The sequence below is a fragment of the Schistocerca serialis genome, chromosome 7 (assembly GCF_023864345.2).
Source record: "Schistocerca serialis cubense isolate TAMUIC-IGC-003099 chromosome 7, iqSchSeri2.2, whole genome shotgun sequence".
Taxonomy (NCBI): domain Eukaryota; kingdom Metazoa; phylum Arthropoda; class Insecta; order Orthoptera; family Acrididae; genus Schistocerca; species Schistocerca serialis.
In genome coordinates this window covers 175,434,953-175,455,097 of record NC_064644.1, presented here as the reverse complement: position 1 = coordinate 175,455,097, position 20,145 = coordinate 175,434,953, and the positions used below count along the sequence as shown (strand labels likewise).

The following is a 20,145-nucleotide window of genomic DNA, read 5'->3' as shown; positions in this document are numbered from 1 at the left end:
AAATCGTGCACCGACAACACTTTCGCAATTATGGACGGCTACAGAAGCAGTATGGCTCAGTGTTTCTGGAGGGGACTTCCGATGACTTGTCGAGTCCACACCACGTGGTGTTGCTGCACTACGCCGTGCAAAAGGAGATCCGACCCCATGCTGAGAGGTATTCCCTGACTTCTGCCACCTTAGTGTATATTTGGCATGAGAGAGCAGAAGGAGAGTTCCCCATATATCGTAATCAGCATTTCTTTTCCCATACATACTCCGGCTTTAGTGTTGGCCAACGATGCCACATTAGCTATTGTTCATTAAGACAAGTAACTAAAAGGTCCCGAGTCCGAGTCTCGGTCGGGCACACAGTTTTAATCTGCCAGGAAGTTTCACATCAGCGCACACTCCGCTGCAGAGTGAAAATCTCATTTAAGACAAGTAACTGTTGAACTAATCTCGATCAGCAACCAAAGGCAGCTGATTTGAGTACTCAAGCCGGCCGGGGTGGCCAAGCGGTTAAAGGCGCTACAGTCTGGAACCGCGCGACCGCTGCGGTCGAAGGTTCGAATCCTGCCTCGGGCATGGATGTATGTGATGTCCTTAGGTTAGTTAGGTTTAAGTAGTTCTAAGTTCTAGGGGACTGATGACCATAGAAGTTAAGTCCCATAGTGCTCAGAGCCATTTGAACCATTTTTTTGAGTACTCAAATAGAAGGGCTAAATAGAGAAAACGGAAGAACAAAAAACAACTGTCTCTGACAAAATCGTGGAAGAGATGGTGCCTGTGATAGGCGTTACCACAGCTGCTGGAGTATGAGGATGGTATGTCACTACAGTACGCTTAACATGTGCAACAGAACGAAAATTTGCTAAGTCTTATTTTTGTTATTACAAATCTCCTATAAATTTAATTATTTCGGTGATGTTCCATAAAATAATCCATGAAATTGATAGTTAAAATCTTTTCATAAGGGGGTCTTTTTCAAAGCTCACATGGTCATCAACCGACAAGTGAGTTTTAATAATACATCATTCATTACAAACTACTTTGTCTTGCAGTGTTTTATCATATGTTCCTTAGATATAATGTTTGTAAATTATCATGCCGAGGTGCTGACTGCAGTTTCTTGGAATATTCCTTTGCGTGAATTCATATGCTGTTACTGTGTTCGCTTCTCTACCCCGTATTACACAACTGTCAGGGAATTTGTTGCCTCGAAATGTGTGGTGTGCTCGGAAATTATAGGTAATGCGAGATCTTGGGAGTCGCGGGTTCAGGACCTAGGTAAACCATTCTCTAAATACTGGAGAAAGTGCATAGCACACTGTCGAATTTATTACAATTTTCCAATGAAAAAGGTGGCAAAAGGTCCAGTAACTCAACAGGGCTGCTATAATATTTCAAATATTGTTGGATATAGAACACTAAAGCATATGGAAAGGCTGTGTTTTTGCAAACGGTAACGTTATCTGGTATGCTTGTTTTGAGATAATAGTAAATTAAGTCCGTTGCATTTAGTTATTCAGTACTAGCAACCTGCTGCAACTCTGCACGGATATCATTAAGTGTCTATGGATAGGGGACGTGTTTATAATATGTAGTCATGTACTAAAACCTTCCCCGTGAATCAGTCTTTCTGTTGGTAAAAGTTATAAAAAAATACCTGCAGTAGTTCCTGAGATTAGCTTTCACATACAGACAGAAAATCGCAGCCGGAGTCTTCGATTCATAATATCTATAGACTCTGGACAAGCTTTGCTGCTCTCTATTGCGGCAGATGTTTATTGATTTTCCCCACCAGACACCGCGTTATCTATAGCTGACCAACCCATAGCTTCCACCACTGCCACGAGATAAAACTCCAAACGCCATTAAATATCAAAAATATAAAGAAATATGTATTAGACACTCATCATAACTATTAACAATAAGTAATACACCTACACAAAGCCTCCACGTGATTATCTCTATCTGTTAGTGAAAACCGTATCAAAATACCTAAAATACTTCCTGAGATTAGCCTTCACAACGAACAGAAACACTTGGCAGGGACTTCAATTTATAATATGTACAGAAGATTAGTGAGGTGCAGTATCCATTATAAATGCAAAGGAAATATGTTCTGTTTTTCTGCCTAAACTGCTGAACTGGTTTTGATGAAATTTGGTACAGAGACAGCTTGAACCCTGAGATAGAACATAGTCTACGAAAGATGGTGAATATTTATATGTTGCAAAAGGTATACGTTGCATAATGTATAACTGCTTCAATAGTACGATGGAGAGATGCACACTCCTGCCCACACCCCTTCCAAAGCACTGAAGGGAGGTGGCAGACACCTGACATTATTCCGCTTACAATACTATACCGCCTCACTATCATTCATCACAACAAAAGCACAAGTGAGCGCAGGTATTGATAACAGCTAGTAAGTTGTAAATCAGATGTGTTTACATAAATAACAGTAAATGAATTGCACTCTTTCACTCCCTGAACACCTATCTGTTAAGCATCCTACGGTAAGTATGATACGATTTAATCTAGGGAGAGTTTGTTCTGCATTATATCTCGTGACAAAAAAAAGTCGCTGGCGCCAGAATAATCTCTGGTCACCGTGGGGACTGCTACATTTGTCACATGCGTGTCATTCTCTTAGCTTTCTGACAGCCAGCTGCTTTCCTGACAATTACAGCACTGGTGAGTACTGTGGAAACATCGGACTTTCGTTGAGAGTTAACGTGACAAGTGCACAGAGAACAGTTGATATGACAAATCTGTTACTAAACTGATTACCAGATCAATAAAAATCATAACTAAGATATACGGGGCGATTAAAAAGTTTCCATTTGAGGGAACTGTTGCAGTGTATATGCAATATAGCGCGACTCCAAGAGTGTGCCGAGAATACCAAATTTCACACGTTTCCACTCACCAAGGGCAATGCAGTGGCTGACGGCCTTCACATAACCACGGAAGGCAACGGTGTTTGCATAGAGTTTCAGTACTAGCAAACAAGCAACTCCTCTTGAAATAACCCCAGAAATCAATGTGGGTACTCTGGATACTCTGCCACTTTGAGACCACTTGCAGCCAATCATGTCAGTTTATGGATTATAATGCGCCGTGTGTGGAATTTTTGCCTTTCAGACGTACGAAGGGTAAATGCAGAAATGTGAACCATAGAGATGTTATTATAAAATGCCTCCAAACACGACCAACGTTCTGTTTTTATTTTCTTTGCTGTCGAAGGATAAATATTGGTAGTCAACTACTGTAGAATGTAGAATGTGTATGGGGCAGCATGTCTGTTGGGAACCACCGTAGCAGAATGGTGCACCAAGGTCCATGCCGGTCGCGATTCGACAAAAGATTTTGGTCGACCCGAGAGGCCACTCTCATCAAAGTGGGAGACACATGAGTACCCGCCCTATAGTCCTGATCCCTCCTTATGCCTTTATCACGCCTTATGTCTCTTAGAAAAGAGCTTGAATGCTCGATGATACCTCTCGTACGAGAATGTGCAGCAGCCAGTTAGGAACTTCTTCTGGTACCAGAATACGATGTTTCAGTACATGGGTATCATCAACGTGGCGCATCAATGGGATGATGGCCTGCATGCTGACGGTGATTTTGCCTGATTGTGTGCTGATTCTGGACTGTATTGCCTTTGAACGGAAACGTTTTATTCGCCCTTTGTAGATGGAAGAAAGACTCACGTAAGGCCGTGGACGTCGGCCCAGGGCAGATTGTGGGCAAAGGTGACGGAGAACATGGCAGCGGTGGCTCCGAAGACAGCCATGAGGAGGAGGGCGCGGCCCAGCCGCGGCCACCGGAACATGGGCCACAGCAGCAGCGGAGACGCCCAGTAGAGCTGCATGTCCGCCGCCAGGTACCACGACTGCCCCATACACTGCGCAGAAAATGGTTCAAATGGCTCCGAGCACTATGGGACTTAACATCTGAGGTCATCAGTCCTATAGAACTTAGAACTACTTAAACCTAACTAATCTAAGGACATCACACACATCCATGCCCGAGGTAGGATTCGAACCTGCGACCGTAGCTGTCTCGCGGTTCCAGACTGAAGCGCCTAGAACCGCTCGGTCACAGCGGCCGGCTACTGCGCAGAAGAGCGGCGCTTGCGTTACAGCACTGCACTCGCGACGTGGGCACATGTTCATTGTGGGGTAGCAGCTTAGACTTGTGGTCCACCTTTCATTTCTTTGACCATCTCGATAAAACCATCACTTCTCATTCCTTCTGAAACTTTACGAAGGTAATCATACAGTCTTAATTTTTGTTGTTGTGGTCTTCAGTCCTGAGACTGGTTTGATGCAGCTCTCCATGATACTCTATCCTGTGGAACCTTCTTCATCTCCCAGTACCTACTGCAGCCTACATCCTTCTTAATCTGCTTAGTGTATTCATCTCTTCGTCTCCCTCTACGATTTTTACCCTCCACGCTGCCCTCCAATACTAAATTGGTGATCCCTTGATGTCTCAGAACATGTCCTACCAACCGATCCCTTCTTCTAGTCAAGTTGTGCCACAACCTTCTCTTCTCCCCAATCCTATTCAATACCTCCTCATTAGTTATGTGATCTACCCATCTAATCGTCAGCATTCTTCTGTAGCACCACATTTCGAAAGCTTCTATTCTCTTCTCGTCCAAACTATTTATCGTCCACGCTTCACTTCCATACATGGCTACACTCCATACAAATACTTTCAGAAACGACTTCCTGACACTTAAATCTATACTCGATGTTAACAAATTTCTCTTTTTCAGAAACGCTTTCCTTGCCATTGCCAGTCCACATTTCATATTCTCTCTACTTCGACCATTATCAGTTATTTTGTTCCCCAAACAGCAAAACTCCTTTACTACTTTAAGTGTCTCATTTCATAATCTAATTCCCTCAGCATCACCCGACTTAATTCGACTACATTCCATTATCATCTTATATCCTCCTTTCAAGACACTGTCATTCCGTTCAACTGCTCTTCCAAGTCCTTTGCTGTCTCTGACTGAATTACAATGTCATCGGCGAACCTCAAAGTTTTTATTTCTTCTCCATGGATTTTAATACCTACTCCGAATATCTCTTTTGTTTCCTTTACTGCTTGCTCAATACACAGATTGAATAACATTGGGGAGAGGCTACAACCCTGTCTCACTCCCTTCCCAACCACTGCTTCCCTTTCATGCCCCTCGACTTTTGTAACTGCCATCTGGTTTCTATACAAATTGTAAATAGTCTTTCGCTCCCTGTATTTTACCCCTGCCACCTTCAGAATTTGAAAGGGAGTATATCAGTCAACATTGTGAAAAACTTTCTCTAAGTCTACAAATGGTAGAAACCTAGGTTTGCCTTTCCTTAATGTATTTTCTACGATAAGCCGTAGGGTCAGTATTGCCTCCCGCGTTCCAACATTTCTATGGAATCCAAACTGATATTTCCCGAGGCCGGGTTCGATCAGTTTTTCCATTCGTCTGTAAAGAATTCGCGTTAGTATTTTGCAGCTGTGACTTATTAAACTGTTAGTTCGGTAATTTTCACATCTGTCAACACCTGCTTTCTTTGGGATTGGAATTATTATATTCTTCTTGAAATCTGGCGGTATTTCGCCTGTCACATACATCTTGCTCACCAGATGGTAGAGTTTTGTCATGTCTGGCTCTCCCAAGCCCGTCAGTAGTTCTAATGGAATGTTGTCTACTCCCGGGGCCTTGTTTCGACTCAGATCTTTCAGTGGTCTGTCAAACTCTTCACGCAGTATCGTATCTCCCATTTCATCTTCATCTACATCCTCTTCCATTTCAATAACATAGTCCTTAAGAACATCGCCCTTGTATAGACAGTCTTAATAATCAACTCAGAAAAAAGTGGTGCTTCATAGAAGTATTCTGCTTGCATCTAGCTCATATTTTGATACTGGCAAACGGCACTTATACACATTTATACCCAAGCCACATTTCCCACACATTCTTGAGTTTCTTGCTGTGCCAATCTAAAACACACCCATGACCTTTCGGAAAAGATGTTCTCTTCTTCCTTCCTTCCAAAAGATGGAAGGAGAGACCATGCCTTACGAAATATCACAGACGGATTGTAGAATGATGTGACAAGAAACTCGATAAGATTTTAATGCGTTGACACAGCGCAAGATCCTTCGTTAGCACATAGTAAGGTAATTTAACAATGATTTGATTTCGATTTATTTTCAAACTCACGTCACTTCATGGCATGTGGATTTACTTATGTTAGTTTCGATAGCGTGCGGTCCTGGCATGAAGTATGAGATGCTATGAGCGTTGCTTGGTCTGATAGGAAGCTGAGGAATTTTATTTAGTGTTACCAAGGGGTTAGCTTAAGTCGTCAACCACTTCGTCTAATTACTGTATCTCAACAGTTATTGAGTTCGTAACCATGTAGTTTTTTTTTCGTACCTGTAGGACAAAATAGATAATGTGAAGTTAAACGGTAATATTTAGTCTCGGGAACTCAGCCACAGAACAACACCCATCCGAATTTATAAAATTCTTATTTCCATTACCACACGTCTTTCTTTGTCTTACTACGATGCAAGTGCTTTTATTTTGTATATTTCATAGAGTGGGTAAGAAGCTTTGAGCACGGAGAGTCTCACTGCTTAACTGAGATGCTGCCAGAAACGTTGCGAAAAAATTTGAGGTATGAATTAATAATCCAGTAACCACTCTGCATCTGTTCAAGCTAGTTTCGCCTCTCTGTCTGTCTGGATGATTTGCTTACGGTTATTGAACGGCTCTCTATCAAAAGATTGGGGTGTGAGAAAGCTGTATTAGATCTTTCTTTTGTTTTTCAGGTGTCCTTATCTCAATAGCTAAAAACACAACCGTTACGGGATCAATTCGTTGTCGCTCTGTCTGCCCGTCTGTTAAGACCACTTTTTTCAGGAATAGGTAAAGGTATCAAGCTGAAATTTATCTCACCTATTAAGCTCTAAGGGCCATTGGCTGTGTAAACTGTTTAAGTTTCTCAGTGAATGCAATAAAAAAATACGGTCATTTATGTCACGTATTTTGATATTCGTAAACTCACTCTTCAAAACCTGTAGAGTACTTTTCGTTGATCTAGACTGATGAAAGGTAAGGTTCGCAGGACAAGTAAAGGAAAAAGATCAGCAAATTGTTAAGTTGTAATTATATCACATAACTTTTTTCCTTGCCATTTGTTGTCCTTCTGTCTGTTCATCTGCTGAGACCACTGTTTTTCAAGGCTGGAAAGAAGTACCACTACGAAATTTACATCAAATGCTAAGATCTGTGGTCCCGTCCTGGAATAAAAGAAGTTAAGCCTCTAAAGCCATGTAATCAAAATATATGGCCATTTATGTAACGAATTTTTATACCAATAAACTCATTCATCAAAACGTATAGGCGAACTGTTTATATATACAGAGGGGTCCAAAAAAATGTATCCACTGTTTAAAAGTCCATAACTTGCGAACTAATTAACGGAGTTGTCTCATTTTTTGTGAAAGTCCAACTTAAAGATATCACTGTAGGTGTTCGAAATGGTCACCATTAACATCCACACACAAACGGTGCCGCCGAACTGCAGCACGAACTACTGGCTGCAGCATGTTCTGTTGGATATTTGCACATGAATGTACGACGGATTCTCGAAGTTCATCCAATGTGCGTGGCTTTTGTCGATAAACGACGTCCTTTGTATTCCCCACAGGTAAAAGTCCAGAGGAGTTAGGTCTGCGGAACGTGGTGGATACTCCACAGCACCTCGAGATACGCCCTAACACGATTTTGGTAGTGGGCTGGGGCACCATCTTGTTGAAGGTAAACTCTTCCGTCTCCACACAAGTCTCGGATGGCAGGTAAAATTGATGTCTGAAGCTTCTGAAGCTCATAAAATGTAAGCCATGCGCCAGCGCCCGTCGGTGTGGCCGAGCGGTTCTAGGCGCTTCAGTCTGGAACCGCGCGACCGCAACGGTCGCGGGTTCGAATCCTGCCTCGGGCATGGGTGTGTGTGATGTCCTTAGGTTAGTTAGGTTTAAGTAGTTCTACGTTCTAGGGGACTGATGACCTCAGATGTTAAGTCCCATATTGCTCAAAGCCATTTTTTGAACCTTCTGCCAGCCGTGTTTACTCGAGTAACTAGGTGCAACTATGAACAAATCACTGACTACGTGGCGATTGTCACCTGACAAATCAAAACAATGCAATACAACACTTGTGTGGCGATTTCCGGAACTACAAACTATTGCATTACCAAAGATGAGACAACTCCGTCAGTTAGTTTGCAGTTATGGACTTGTAAACAGTGGATAGATTGTTTTGGACCGCTCTGTATAATTAAATTTGTACGGAATACTCAGAGCGCGAGCTCTGCTCGCACTTGTGCCGTCTCTTTACACTATCGTGACGCTTATCCTTTCATTCCTACAGCTAGCTCAGTTTAACTTCATACAACCTATCATACACGGAGATGCTGCAAAACATTTTTCTGAGGAGATTTTAGCTTCTGACAGGATTCCATATCGGAATCTGGCTAGGCTTTGCAGTATTCAGAATCGTGTTAGATTGTGAAAAAGCATCGCGCTCACGCATAAAACGAGCTAAGTAGCCCTTACCGGGTCCTGAATACTCTGGTAGTTGTTGACGTAGAGCAAGTTGCGCCACCAGCCGCGCGAGCAGTGGTAACTGGCGGACCCCGCCACCTCAGGCCACAGCGGACCAGCGGCTAGGCGGGGCAGCACCGTCGCGTAGAGCCATATCACGGCGGCGTAGGGCGGCGTCAGGCGCAGGTAGCGGTGCAGGTAGAAGCCGAGCAGGCCGAAGGGCCGGCCGCGGGCGCGCTCCCTCAGGAAGGTGAAGCTCAGCAGCAGGCCGCTGGCCACGAAGAACGTGTTCACCGCCAGGTTGCCGCCGTTCGCAATCGGAATGCGCGTCCAGTCGTACATCATCTGTACACGAACAAAAACTTCCATCACCTGTCTGTTTTATTCTTTCTAATTTGTAACTGACGATGTCGTTGGGTCAACATGTGAGCACGTAGGGATATTCATAAATTAACCTCCAATCGGCTATTAAAAACAAGCAAATGTTTGTAGCTTCACGACACTGTGTGTTTGGAAACTTTGAATGTCACATTGCGGCAGTCAGCTCTCTGTCAGTGTGTAAGAAGCAAGCATCTGAAAGGAAGGCTGTTATTCTGAGCTCAGACATAATGAAATATCACTGACAGAATGATCCGCTCGATGGCAGCCAGCATGAATTCTAAAAACATCGAGAGTGTGAAACTCAACTGATACTTTTCTCATATGACTTACTGAAAGCCATGGATCGAGGCAGTCCAGTATGTCTCGATTTTTGAAAAGCACTTCACTCAGTACCACCTCTACACTTATTATCCATAGTATGACTGTATGGGGTGTCAGGGACAATTTGAATCGATTGAAATTCTTGGTAGGGAGGACGCTACAAGTTATCTTGCGTGGAGAGTCGTCGACAGATGTTGAAGTAGTTCCGGTTGTGTCCCAGAGAAATGTGTGCGGACTCGTGTTTATCATGTATTATATAAATAAAAAACTAAACTAAACTCCTCCCGAACAGGCCACCAAGGCCCAACGGAACCAACCGGACGTCGTGTCATCCTCAGCTCATAGGCGTCACTGGATGCGGATATGGAGGGGCATGTGGTCAGCACACCGCTCTCCCGGCCGTATGCCAGTTTCCGGGACCGGAGCCGCTACTTCTCAATCAAGTAGCTCCTTAGTTTGCCTCACAAGGGCTGAGTGCATCCCGCTTGCCAACAGCGCTTGGCAGACCGGATGGTCACCCATCCAAGTACTAGTCCATCCCGACAGCGCTAAACTTCGGTGATCTGATGGGAACTGGTGTTACCATTGCGGCAAGGCCGTGGAATTATATTAATAACCTTTCGGACAAAGTTAACTATAACCTTAGAATTTTCGCAAATGATGCAACTATCTATAACGAAGTATTGTCTGAAGGAACTGCCCAAATGTTGTCAGATCGTGATATGTGCAAAGATTGGCAACTTCTCTTAAAAGTACAGAAATGTAAGACCATGCACTTCACAAAAAGAAAAAGAAACGTAGTATTCTATGACTATAATATCGGTGACTCACAGTTAGAATTGGTCAACTTACACAAATACACTACTGGCCATTAAAATTGCTACATACCGAAGATGAAGTGCTACAGACGCGAAATTTAACCGACAGGGAGAAGATGCTGTGATATGCAAATGATTAGCTTTTCAGAGCATTCACACAACATTGGCGCCCGTGGTGACGCCTACAACGTGCTCACATGAGGAAAGTTTCCAACCGATTTCTCATACACAAACAGCAGTTGACCGGCGTTGCCTGGTGAAACGTTGTTGTGATGCCTCGTGTAAGGAGGAGAAATGCGTACCATCACGTTTCCGACGTTGATAAAGGTCGGATTGTAGCCTATCGCGATTGCGGTTTATCGTATCGCGGCATTGCTGCTCGCGTTGGTCGTGATCCAATGACTGTTAGCAGAATATGGAATCGGTGGATTCAGGAGGGTAATACAGAACGCCGTACTGGATCCCAACGGCCTCGTATCACTAGCAGTCGAGATGACAGGCATCTTATCCTGATGACTGTAACGGATCGTGCAGCCACGTCTCGATCCCCGAGTCAACAGATGGGGACGTTTGCAAGACAACAATCATCTGCACGAACAATTCGACGACGTTTGCAGCAGCTTGGACTATCAGCTCGGAGACCATGGCTGCGGTTACCCTTGACGCTGCATCACAGACAGGAGCGCCTGCGATGGTGTACTCAACGACGAACGTGGGTGCACGAATGGCAAAATGTCATTTTTTCGGCGTTTTACTGGCGTATCACCCGGCGTGATGGTATGGGGTGCCATTGGTTACACATCTCGGTCACCTCTTGTTCGCATTGACGGCACTTTGAACAGTGGACGTTACATTCCAGATGTGTTACGACCCGTGGCTCTGCCCTTAATTCGATCCCTGCGAAACCCTACATTTCAGCAGAGTAATGCACGACCGCATGTTGCACGTCCTGTACGGGCCTTTCTGGAAACAGAATATGTTCGACTGCTGCCCTGGCCAGCACATTCTCAGAACTCTCGCCAACTGAAAAGGTCTGGTCAATGGTGGCCGAGCAACTGGTTTGTCACAATACGCCAGTCACTACTCTTGATGAACTGTGGTATCGTGTTGAAGCTGCAGCTGTACCTGTACACGCCATCAAAGCTCGGTTTGACTAAATGCCCAGGGGTATCAAGGCTATTATTACAGCCAGAGGTGGTTGTTCTGGGCACTGATTTCTCAGGATCTATGCACCCAAATTGCGTGAAAATGTAATCACATGTCAGTTCTAGTATAATATATTTGTCCAATGAATACCCGTTTATCATCTGCATTTCTTCTTGGCATAGCAATTTTAATGGCCATTAGTGTACCTGTGTGTAACATTTTGTAGGGATATGAAAAGAAATGATCAGGTAGGCCCAGTTACAGGTAAAGAAAATGGCAGACTTCGACTTATTGGTAGAACACTAGGAAAATACAATCAGTCTACAAAGACGTTTGTTTACAAGCAACTCGTGCGACCTGTTATGGAATACTGCTGAAGTGTGTGGGACTCATATCAGACTGAACTAGAAGGGGATATTGAAAGTATACACAGACCGGCTGTATGAATGAACGCAGGTAAGGTTGACCCATGGGAGACTCTCTAAAGAGAAAGTGAAGAAAATGAACTGGAAGACTCTTGAAGACAGACGTAAACAATCTCGAGAAAGCCTACTCACAATGTATCAGTCAGCTTTAATTGACGCTGCAGGAATATATTGAACTACAACCCTCCAAGTATTGCTCCCGTAGGGATCACTAGGACAAGGTTCGATTAAATGCAACGTGTACGGAGGTAAATAGAGGAATCGTTTTTCCTGCACTTCTTACATGAATGGAATGGTGAACATCCTAAATAACTGGACAATGAAATTTACCCTCTTTCATGCACTTCACAATGGTTTGTAACGTATAAACTTAGACGTAGATGTTACTTCGCTTTCCGCCCGTAGCGAGATATGAGCCATACGGGTCGCTTCGACCTCTCGATTGCCCGCTGTGAGGCCATCTTGGCGCGAGTGCACCTCTTTGGCGCGACTGGGAGCTTCCAAGCAGTAAGGGATCGGAAGAAAAACCGAGGCGTCAAGGAAGTGACCACGGAGCGTTGTGCTATTAGTTGGAGAAGCCGTAAGCCTGTTGCCTCAGGTGCGTGTTTTGGACTGCATGCAGAGTTGTATGTAAGAAACGTGACAGTGTCTGAGTCGGATACGCTGTTTGTGCCTGACAGGCCTTGTTTCTGGAAGTACACTGATGACCGCTGCCCACTGCGACGTTGGATGCCCTCTGGTGACGTTGCGGGCGCGTGACGCGGTAACAAAAGTATGTAAGCGGAGCTGACACGGATGATGGATCATCCTAACGAAGATATGGGCTGCAAATGGGGATATCCATTGAGATAAGCGACCCTGACAGAGGGCAGATTATTATTGCACAGGGCCTGTGAACGACTATCTCGGAAACGGCGAAGATGGTCGAATGTTCACGTGCTATTGTCGTGAGCATCTACAGAAAGACGTCGAAGGACAGTAAAACTACCACTAGGCGCTAAATGGTTGGACGTCCACGACTCTTGCTTGCGTGCTCTGAAAAAGTAGGATAGACGGTGATCGGTGGCACCTCTGCCGAAAGATGACAATGCTGGTGCACGCACAAGTGTTTCGGAGCAAGTAGTTAATCGTACATTGTTGAACATGGAGCTCCACAGCAGACCACCCCTACGTGCTCACATGTTGACCCAAAGACATCGTCAATTATAATTGCAGTGGCTATGGGGCCATCGGGAATCGACTGTCGATCATTGGAAACGAGTCGGATCTTTGACAGAATTAGATTTTTGCTACATTTGGTCGCTGGTCGTATCCACAAACGCCGTCCTTGAGGTGAAGGTGGCTCGAAACCTGCAACGCGCCACGGATGAAGGTTGGTGGGAGCAGTATTATGCTATGGGGGACATTTTCCTGTGCTTGCATGGGACATGTGGTAGTAATTGAAGACACGCTGATAGCTGTGAACCATCTTCATCTCTTAACGCTTGATGTCTTCCACGGCGATGTCATCCTTCAGTAGTATAACTGTGCATGTCTCGGATCCAGAACTGTGCTACATTTGTTTGAGGACCATTATAATGAACTCACGTTGATGTCTCGGAGACCAAATTCGCCTATGAACTTCATCTGGGTCGCTGTCGGACGCCATCGCCGCCTAAGCAGAACAGCGTCCCGTTATTTACGTGAATTACATGTTCTGTGCGTAGACATCTAACGCCACATACCTGCATAAACCTACCGACAAACTGTCGGATCTCCGATATGCAAAATCAGTGACATGTGTCGTTCAAATATGGACAAACAAGCTATTAAACAGATGGTCATAATGTTTTGACTCATCAGTGTAAGTTTATGAGGGACAACCTGAAGAAAAATCTCAATGAATTATAACTTTGACCTTCTACATGAATCTTGCGGTCGCTGAATGATGTGGAGTTATTGTGTGCCTGGCGGCAAGGCGCTCTAGCACAACAGGTCAAAGTCTATCCCCAATCTAAATTGTACTATTCCCGAGAGAATAGGTGAGTTTTAATTACTATTCTGCTTGTTCAATTGGTATTGTGGTACAGCCCATAACGGCCATCTTATTGTGGGTTTTTGTAAGTCTTGAAATTTAGAAATCTTTCCTTGTTAATTGTGTAAGCAGTTTTACGTAAGTATACAGATGAAGCCTTCTGGAGGCTTGCTATTGCATATCGTGGGTTCATGGATGCCAGTAAACTAAGACCTGAATATGAGAATGCTGCTTGTGGTCTGCTGCTTACCCTTACCTAGCAGCCATTAACTGCACGCCAAGTTATTATAGTTGCCTATTAGTAGAAACAATTTCCTGAAAATTCGCCCAAGCTGTACTTATAATTTTGATGCTGGTTGACGAAATATTTAGGCCACCTATTCAAGCCCATTAGCGCCTGTCGTGTTATGAAATGATGTTTTGAATTTTTTTATTAATACTTAAGTCAATTTTACTGTGGCTACTGACAAGTCTTAATAGGCTTTCTGCAGGATTAGACCTTGCCAGTTGATCCTGGCCGCTTTGCGCTGACACCTCTCTCTGAGACCTCTTCCAGTGTTGTATTGTTTTGTGTGTTACTCGGCCTGTAACTGCGTAATCTAATTTTAGTTTTAGTTTTTTTATAGATTTCGGCTGTGTTCTGCTTGGTCTGTGGAGTCGTTACCTTGCCTTGCTGCATGTACTTGACTGTAGTTTCCGGGCTTTGCGTCGGCATCCCACCTGACTGCAACTTTGCTGTGGCTTCCTATGGAGCTATGGCCAACTAAGCAGTCTGCTGGAACTTTCTAGTATTTTGCATCTTATTTAATGTTGTTAATTTTAGTAAAGGCTGCTTTAGGAAGCTACGTCATTCAGTTGTTTTTTAATAGCTAAACGTTTTAGTTGTTAATGTAACTAGCAACTGATTTAAACAAAAATTTCTAAGATTCTGTATTTTGTTTGCTTTTACATTTGTTAATGCCATTAACTTACTGAATAATTTAATTTCAAGTAGAAGCTTCCATCCTCTACGAGAAATGATCCAAAGACCAGTAGTAAGATTTTCTTGCGATAATTCGTCCCTGAATCTTACTGACTCACTAAGCTGCAGTGGTTTAATGTCTTGTCACATTATGCTGCATGTTTTATTAAATAAAGTGTTGTATTTGTTTGAACTGTCAATGATGTTGTTACCCTCTTGGGTCTGCCAATCCATCCCAGAGCCGAGCGTGCTGATACTAATGAGGTTTGTTAAAGGAATGCAAGATACAGTCTGTTATTCGTTTCCTGCGAGGAGAAGGAGTCGATGCCGTCAACATTCGACGTCGATGGTGTCGTGTGCGTGGAGATGGGCTGAAGAGTGACGGTGTTGTGAGAGAGTTATTCAGAAAACTGAGTACTCGTTGCAGAGACGAACGTGATGGAACTGGTCAAGAAAGACATTCAGATGTGACAAATGAACTTACGTCACATGCTGGCAAAATAGTGACTGTGAGACATTGGTTCACAATTGCCGAAAGTTCTGGATTTGTGACTCAGATTTCAAGACCAATTCTCTTCAGCATTATCATAGAGAGGATATGTTATCCTATGTTTCCTGCACGAGAAATATGAAAATATATAATTGATACAAATATGTATGTCCCCAAGGAAAGAATCTATATCGTTAAAACAATTCCGGTTGTACTGCCATAACACCATAAAAATGTTTAAAATACTAAAATACACCAACATTTCTTCCGAACTGCAGCAGCCTACCTCAGGGTCATGGGGTAGTCTAACACAACTCGGTTTATTTTAGCGTTTAAGTATTTTATAAGATGATGTGGCGGTTTATCCAGAAGCCTTTTAATGGGTATATAATCGATGATCACAAAGTACGAAAGAAGGACTTTGTACTTGACATTCCTTGGGCGTCACTATGAAGACGAGGAATAATTTCTGATCAGAATCATGACTGGGAATGAGACACGGACATGAACTACGGAACAGTTCGAACAGTGAAAGCACACCCATTCTTCCAATAATCCCGAAAAATTCAGTCAGATGCTGTCGAGCCGCAAAATGACGGTAACATTTCATTTTGGGACCAGAAAGGAATTTTGACAACAGATTTCATGAGAGTACCATGTGAGAATACTGTGATATCATAGGTTTATGGTGAGGCTCTTACAAAACTACGTTGATAAATCAAAAACAAACGGGACGGGATGATAACTGGATGTATCATTCTCCTTCACAACCGTATGCGACCCCTTATTGAGAATCAAATGAAAAAATAACTGTGACTTCTTGCCTGGGAGCTTTTTCTATATAGACCAAAGTTTGCGACCAAACGACGGTTATCTCGTTCCGAAGGCGGTGGCCTGACTTGCTAGGCAGCACTTGACAGTTAACATAAGCTCAAGGAAGGTCCCAACAGTTGGCTGAAGCACCAGGTGACACCATTCTTTGATGAAAGGATAAGGAAACTGGCGCCACTGTAAGATAAATGTTTGAATTTGGATGGCGACTATCTGGAGAAGTACTGTAAGTACAGGCTGCATATAAAATATTTTTATTTGTTTACTTCCTTTCTTAATGACCAAGCGAATGTTAATTTATAAGTAACCCATTTATATAAGGCGGTTGTTACCGTTATCATACAGTAAAATGAAATAGGCAGAGGTAAGTGGTTAGCTAATCATACAACAAAGAAATGAACCAACCACTTTGCGACACATTTAAGTCTCCTAGCTAATGTTTCAGGGGTGTGTGGAGGGCTCCGATATTTCACAGAAGTTTGTAATACGCACTATACTCGTCCTGATGTTGAGTAAACAAGTGGTCGAAAGTACTATTGCTGTGGTTGTTATTGCACAGCCAGCATTGTTGCAAGAATTCCCTACACGCCCTATGGCATCAATTATGATGTTATGCACTGTTGCCAGATTTCCCTGTCATCTCACATATCTCTGATAAAGGCTAATTTCCCTAAGTATTAGATGGTGGGAAATCCCAAAATTGGTGGGAAATTCAAATTATCTTGCGATTTTCACACTCCTCTGCTGTCAGTGTGGAGGTAAGGTTTTTTCGTAAGTGTAAAATGGCGGGAAATTAAAAAATACAATATGGGACATAATATTATCGATTGAAAATCCAAGACAACAGACCTAGAGGTACTAGCACATCATATATAGTGTCAGAACTGAAGGTGGTTGACGTAGCAAACCTGTCACAGGCTCTGTGACGTCAATATTTAAGATGGCGATCCAAAATAGTACTCCTGGAAATACTAGCACAGCCTCTGTGATGTCTGAATTCAAGACGTCCTTCCAAGATTGCTCACATGGAGATACCACAACATCTGTGAAGTTGGAAGTGAAGATTATGGACTTGGGGACACTTGCATAGCCTCTATGACAGACATCAGGATACAAAATGGCTGATGTAGGGGTACTACCACTGGCTCTATGTTCTCAGAATCAAAATGACAATTCAAGGTTGTGGACATAGGGATACTGGCACAGACTCTGTCATGCTAGAATCCAAGATGGTGATCCAAGATGGCGGCCCTGGGGATATTGGCACACCCTCTAATACGTCAGAACCTGAGATGGTAGAAGTGGATATCCTACCACAATTACACCACCAAACCTTTGATGTCACCGTTTAAACATTTATCACTCAAAGTTTGAGACCAAAGAGCTAACTTATAACTACAAAACTATGCAACACAAATGGCATAACTTATATTTAGAGTAGTTGAATTTTAATACCATAGGAGTGGGGAAAATCAATTATGTTTTAACACCCCACCATTTTAAACTTAACACAGGCTACATGGCAACTATGCAAGTTGTTCCAGTATTCGCCAGTTCCATCACCTTGAATTTTATTCTTAGCATATGTGATCTGACAACCATGCAGGCCATGCCAGAATCCAACAAGTCTACCAAATTGGAGTCTGGGGTTTTTGAGGGTGCCAACAATCCCACACATAAAATATTGTGGTCAATTCTTAATTTAACAATTACACCTCACCCTCTCATGCCACAGTTTAAACATTTGTCACTCAAAGTTTGAAACCCAATAGCTAACTTGTAGTCACAAAACTGTGTACACTTGCAACTTTTCACATGATCTATAATGTTAGAGGGGTTCTGGGGGTGGTTGCAGTACATCACAACAGCATACTATCGGTGGGAATCGGAACTTTACGCTCCACTTCGTGTTAACCTATCAAATTGGCAGCAAATGTCATGCAGTAATTGTGTGTGGATCTCTGTTGGCACTCTCCAACTGCTAGTGGTGATGTGGTGACCCTCCAATGGTTTGACAGTTGAAGGCCACTGCGATTCCAACACCCCAGTAGTGTGACTCAGGCTCACAGTCTGGCCCTACAGCTGAGGTGGTGGAGATGGTTGGAAAGGGGATCTTCTTGTTGTGGTATTTATTTAAATAATAAATATGCAAGTGTGTATATATTCTGAACCTAGCGTTCTACACACAATAGTGACACAGCAGCTATGATGGTAGCCACCCCATTCTGCTGCAACTTGCATCAATCATGCGTCAAGCACATCTGAGAATGAAACACTTTTATAGTTATTTATAAGTCGAATCATTCCACCAAAAACATCGCAAATACGTGTAATAAAAAAGGATGACATTCTTAGAAGAGGAGAGCTCATTAAGAGAGTTCCATGAGATATTTAAGAGCAAAAACTCTGATATCACATGTGACATAGTGGAGCCATATAGAGGAGCTGGATGCTGAGCAAAGTGGTCCACTGACAGACAGTAGTGAGCCACTGGTTCTTAAACAAACATCTCTGTTGGCTGCTGAATTGTTTCACTAGGTAGCCTTGGAGGTAATTAGATTGCACACCTGCACAGCACCCTCTACCAGCACTTTGCAGGTAATGCCATCGCCAGATGCAGGTATCTGATGGCTTTGCTGCTGGTCCGTCTGCAGTTTAGGAAGACATAAAAACAATTCAGAGGGGTGTAGACATTCTTTTTGCACTGTACGGAAGAACGCATTTATTACCCCTGGGCTAAAGTATCATTACTTGATGATTAATATTTTTTATAAGTTTACACTGGATTTCCAAGTCAGATGTCGAAATATCGCGAGTAAAGCAGAATCGTTGGTATAGAAATCCAAAAGCAGGTGAGATTTACGATCCGTTCTTGAAAACTAAGAATGACTGCTTAATAGCTTTTCAGTAAACATTGCAGCATCAATTCTGTGTTACACAAGATAAGAATATTACTGATAGCATTGACTGGTCTCCAGTTTGACACATAAAACATAGAATACACTGTGTAACGCGTAGTATTTTCCAATGAGATGAATTTTACGAAGTCAAAGAACAGTTCCATGATATCTGTGAAAGATTTTTATGATCAGAATCCTTTGATGGAATTGAGACTTCTATTTGATAAAAAGCTATGTTTTTGTCGAGTTCACATGGCAGATGCATATGTAAAACTTTCAGGACTGTTTTATAACCTTACATGATCGTAATTTCAGCCTTATGTCAGACATGATGATGTGAGAGTGTAGTACTTCATTTCTACTGATGATGACTTGAGAAATGCGTACACAGTATTGGAAGAATCTCGCCACTTTATGTTAATGACCAAAAATCGCTACAGCTATGAAATTAAATGAATAGGTTTAAATCCATTGTCTTTGCAAGGATACCAGATATGACAGAGAAGATTCTTTTCGGAGTTTTACGCATATTTTCACAGAACTACATTTCCCACAATTAATCCGTGCATAACTACAATGCCCTACATCCAACAGCACACAGTAAATGTGGTGGGTAGCATGAATGTATGGCTTCATGTGTTACACTACCATTACAATCAACTGTAAATACTCTCAAACCACTTTCGCATGATTCAGCCCTCATACCACATACACTGATACTGCTGGGAGACAACTACAGTTTGTTACACAGGACTGCAAATGTTCCACATCTCAACATACATAAACAGCATAGACATGAATAGTTTCCAAGAAATTTCTAAATCTTTACTTACCAGCACCAAGGTTAGTTGCATTGGCCTGTTGGATACACATGTATCCTCACACTCACAACACATATCAGTCCACACTGAGACCTCTCTTTTGATTTACATGAAGTATATTCACAGTTGTCCATATTTGCAACTGTGAATATATTTCATGTATTTCTCAAAGGCTGTAATCGCCTTAGAGCCTGTTCCTTGAGACATGCATGCATGTTCTAAGGACCATTGCACCGTTCTTCTGAACAACACAGGCACTGCAGTATCATATTGTATCACATTGCTTGTGGATGTTATTACATTAGCCCACAGCGAAAGGTCGTAGTGACTGGTTATTTCATACGCCCACCTCATCAAACTGTTGTAGCATGAATGGGTCTTACACCACAGTTAATTATAAGGGTGCTTGTGCAGGAAGATGCACTGTAAT

At 42.9% G+C, this 20,145-nt stretch overlaps 1 protein-coding gene across 1 annotated transcript in view; it reads right to left on the bottom strand.

Annotated features, from left to right (window-relative positions):
• Window positions 1-20,145, bottom strand: part of LOC126412249 (nose resistant to fluoxetine protein 6-like) — a 385,456-nt gene that overhangs the window by 87,846 nt on the left and 277,465 nt on the right. The window contains exons 8-9 of the mRNA XM_050081747.1: window positions 8,620-8,952; window positions 3,702-3,895 (exon numbers count right to left, since the gene is read on the bottom strand). Of these exons, the coding sequence (XP_049937704.1) occupies window positions 3,702-3,895; window positions 8,620-8,952 (527 nt within the window). The remainder of the gene's footprint in view (window positions 1-3,701; window positions 3,896-8,619; window positions 8,953-20,145) is intronic.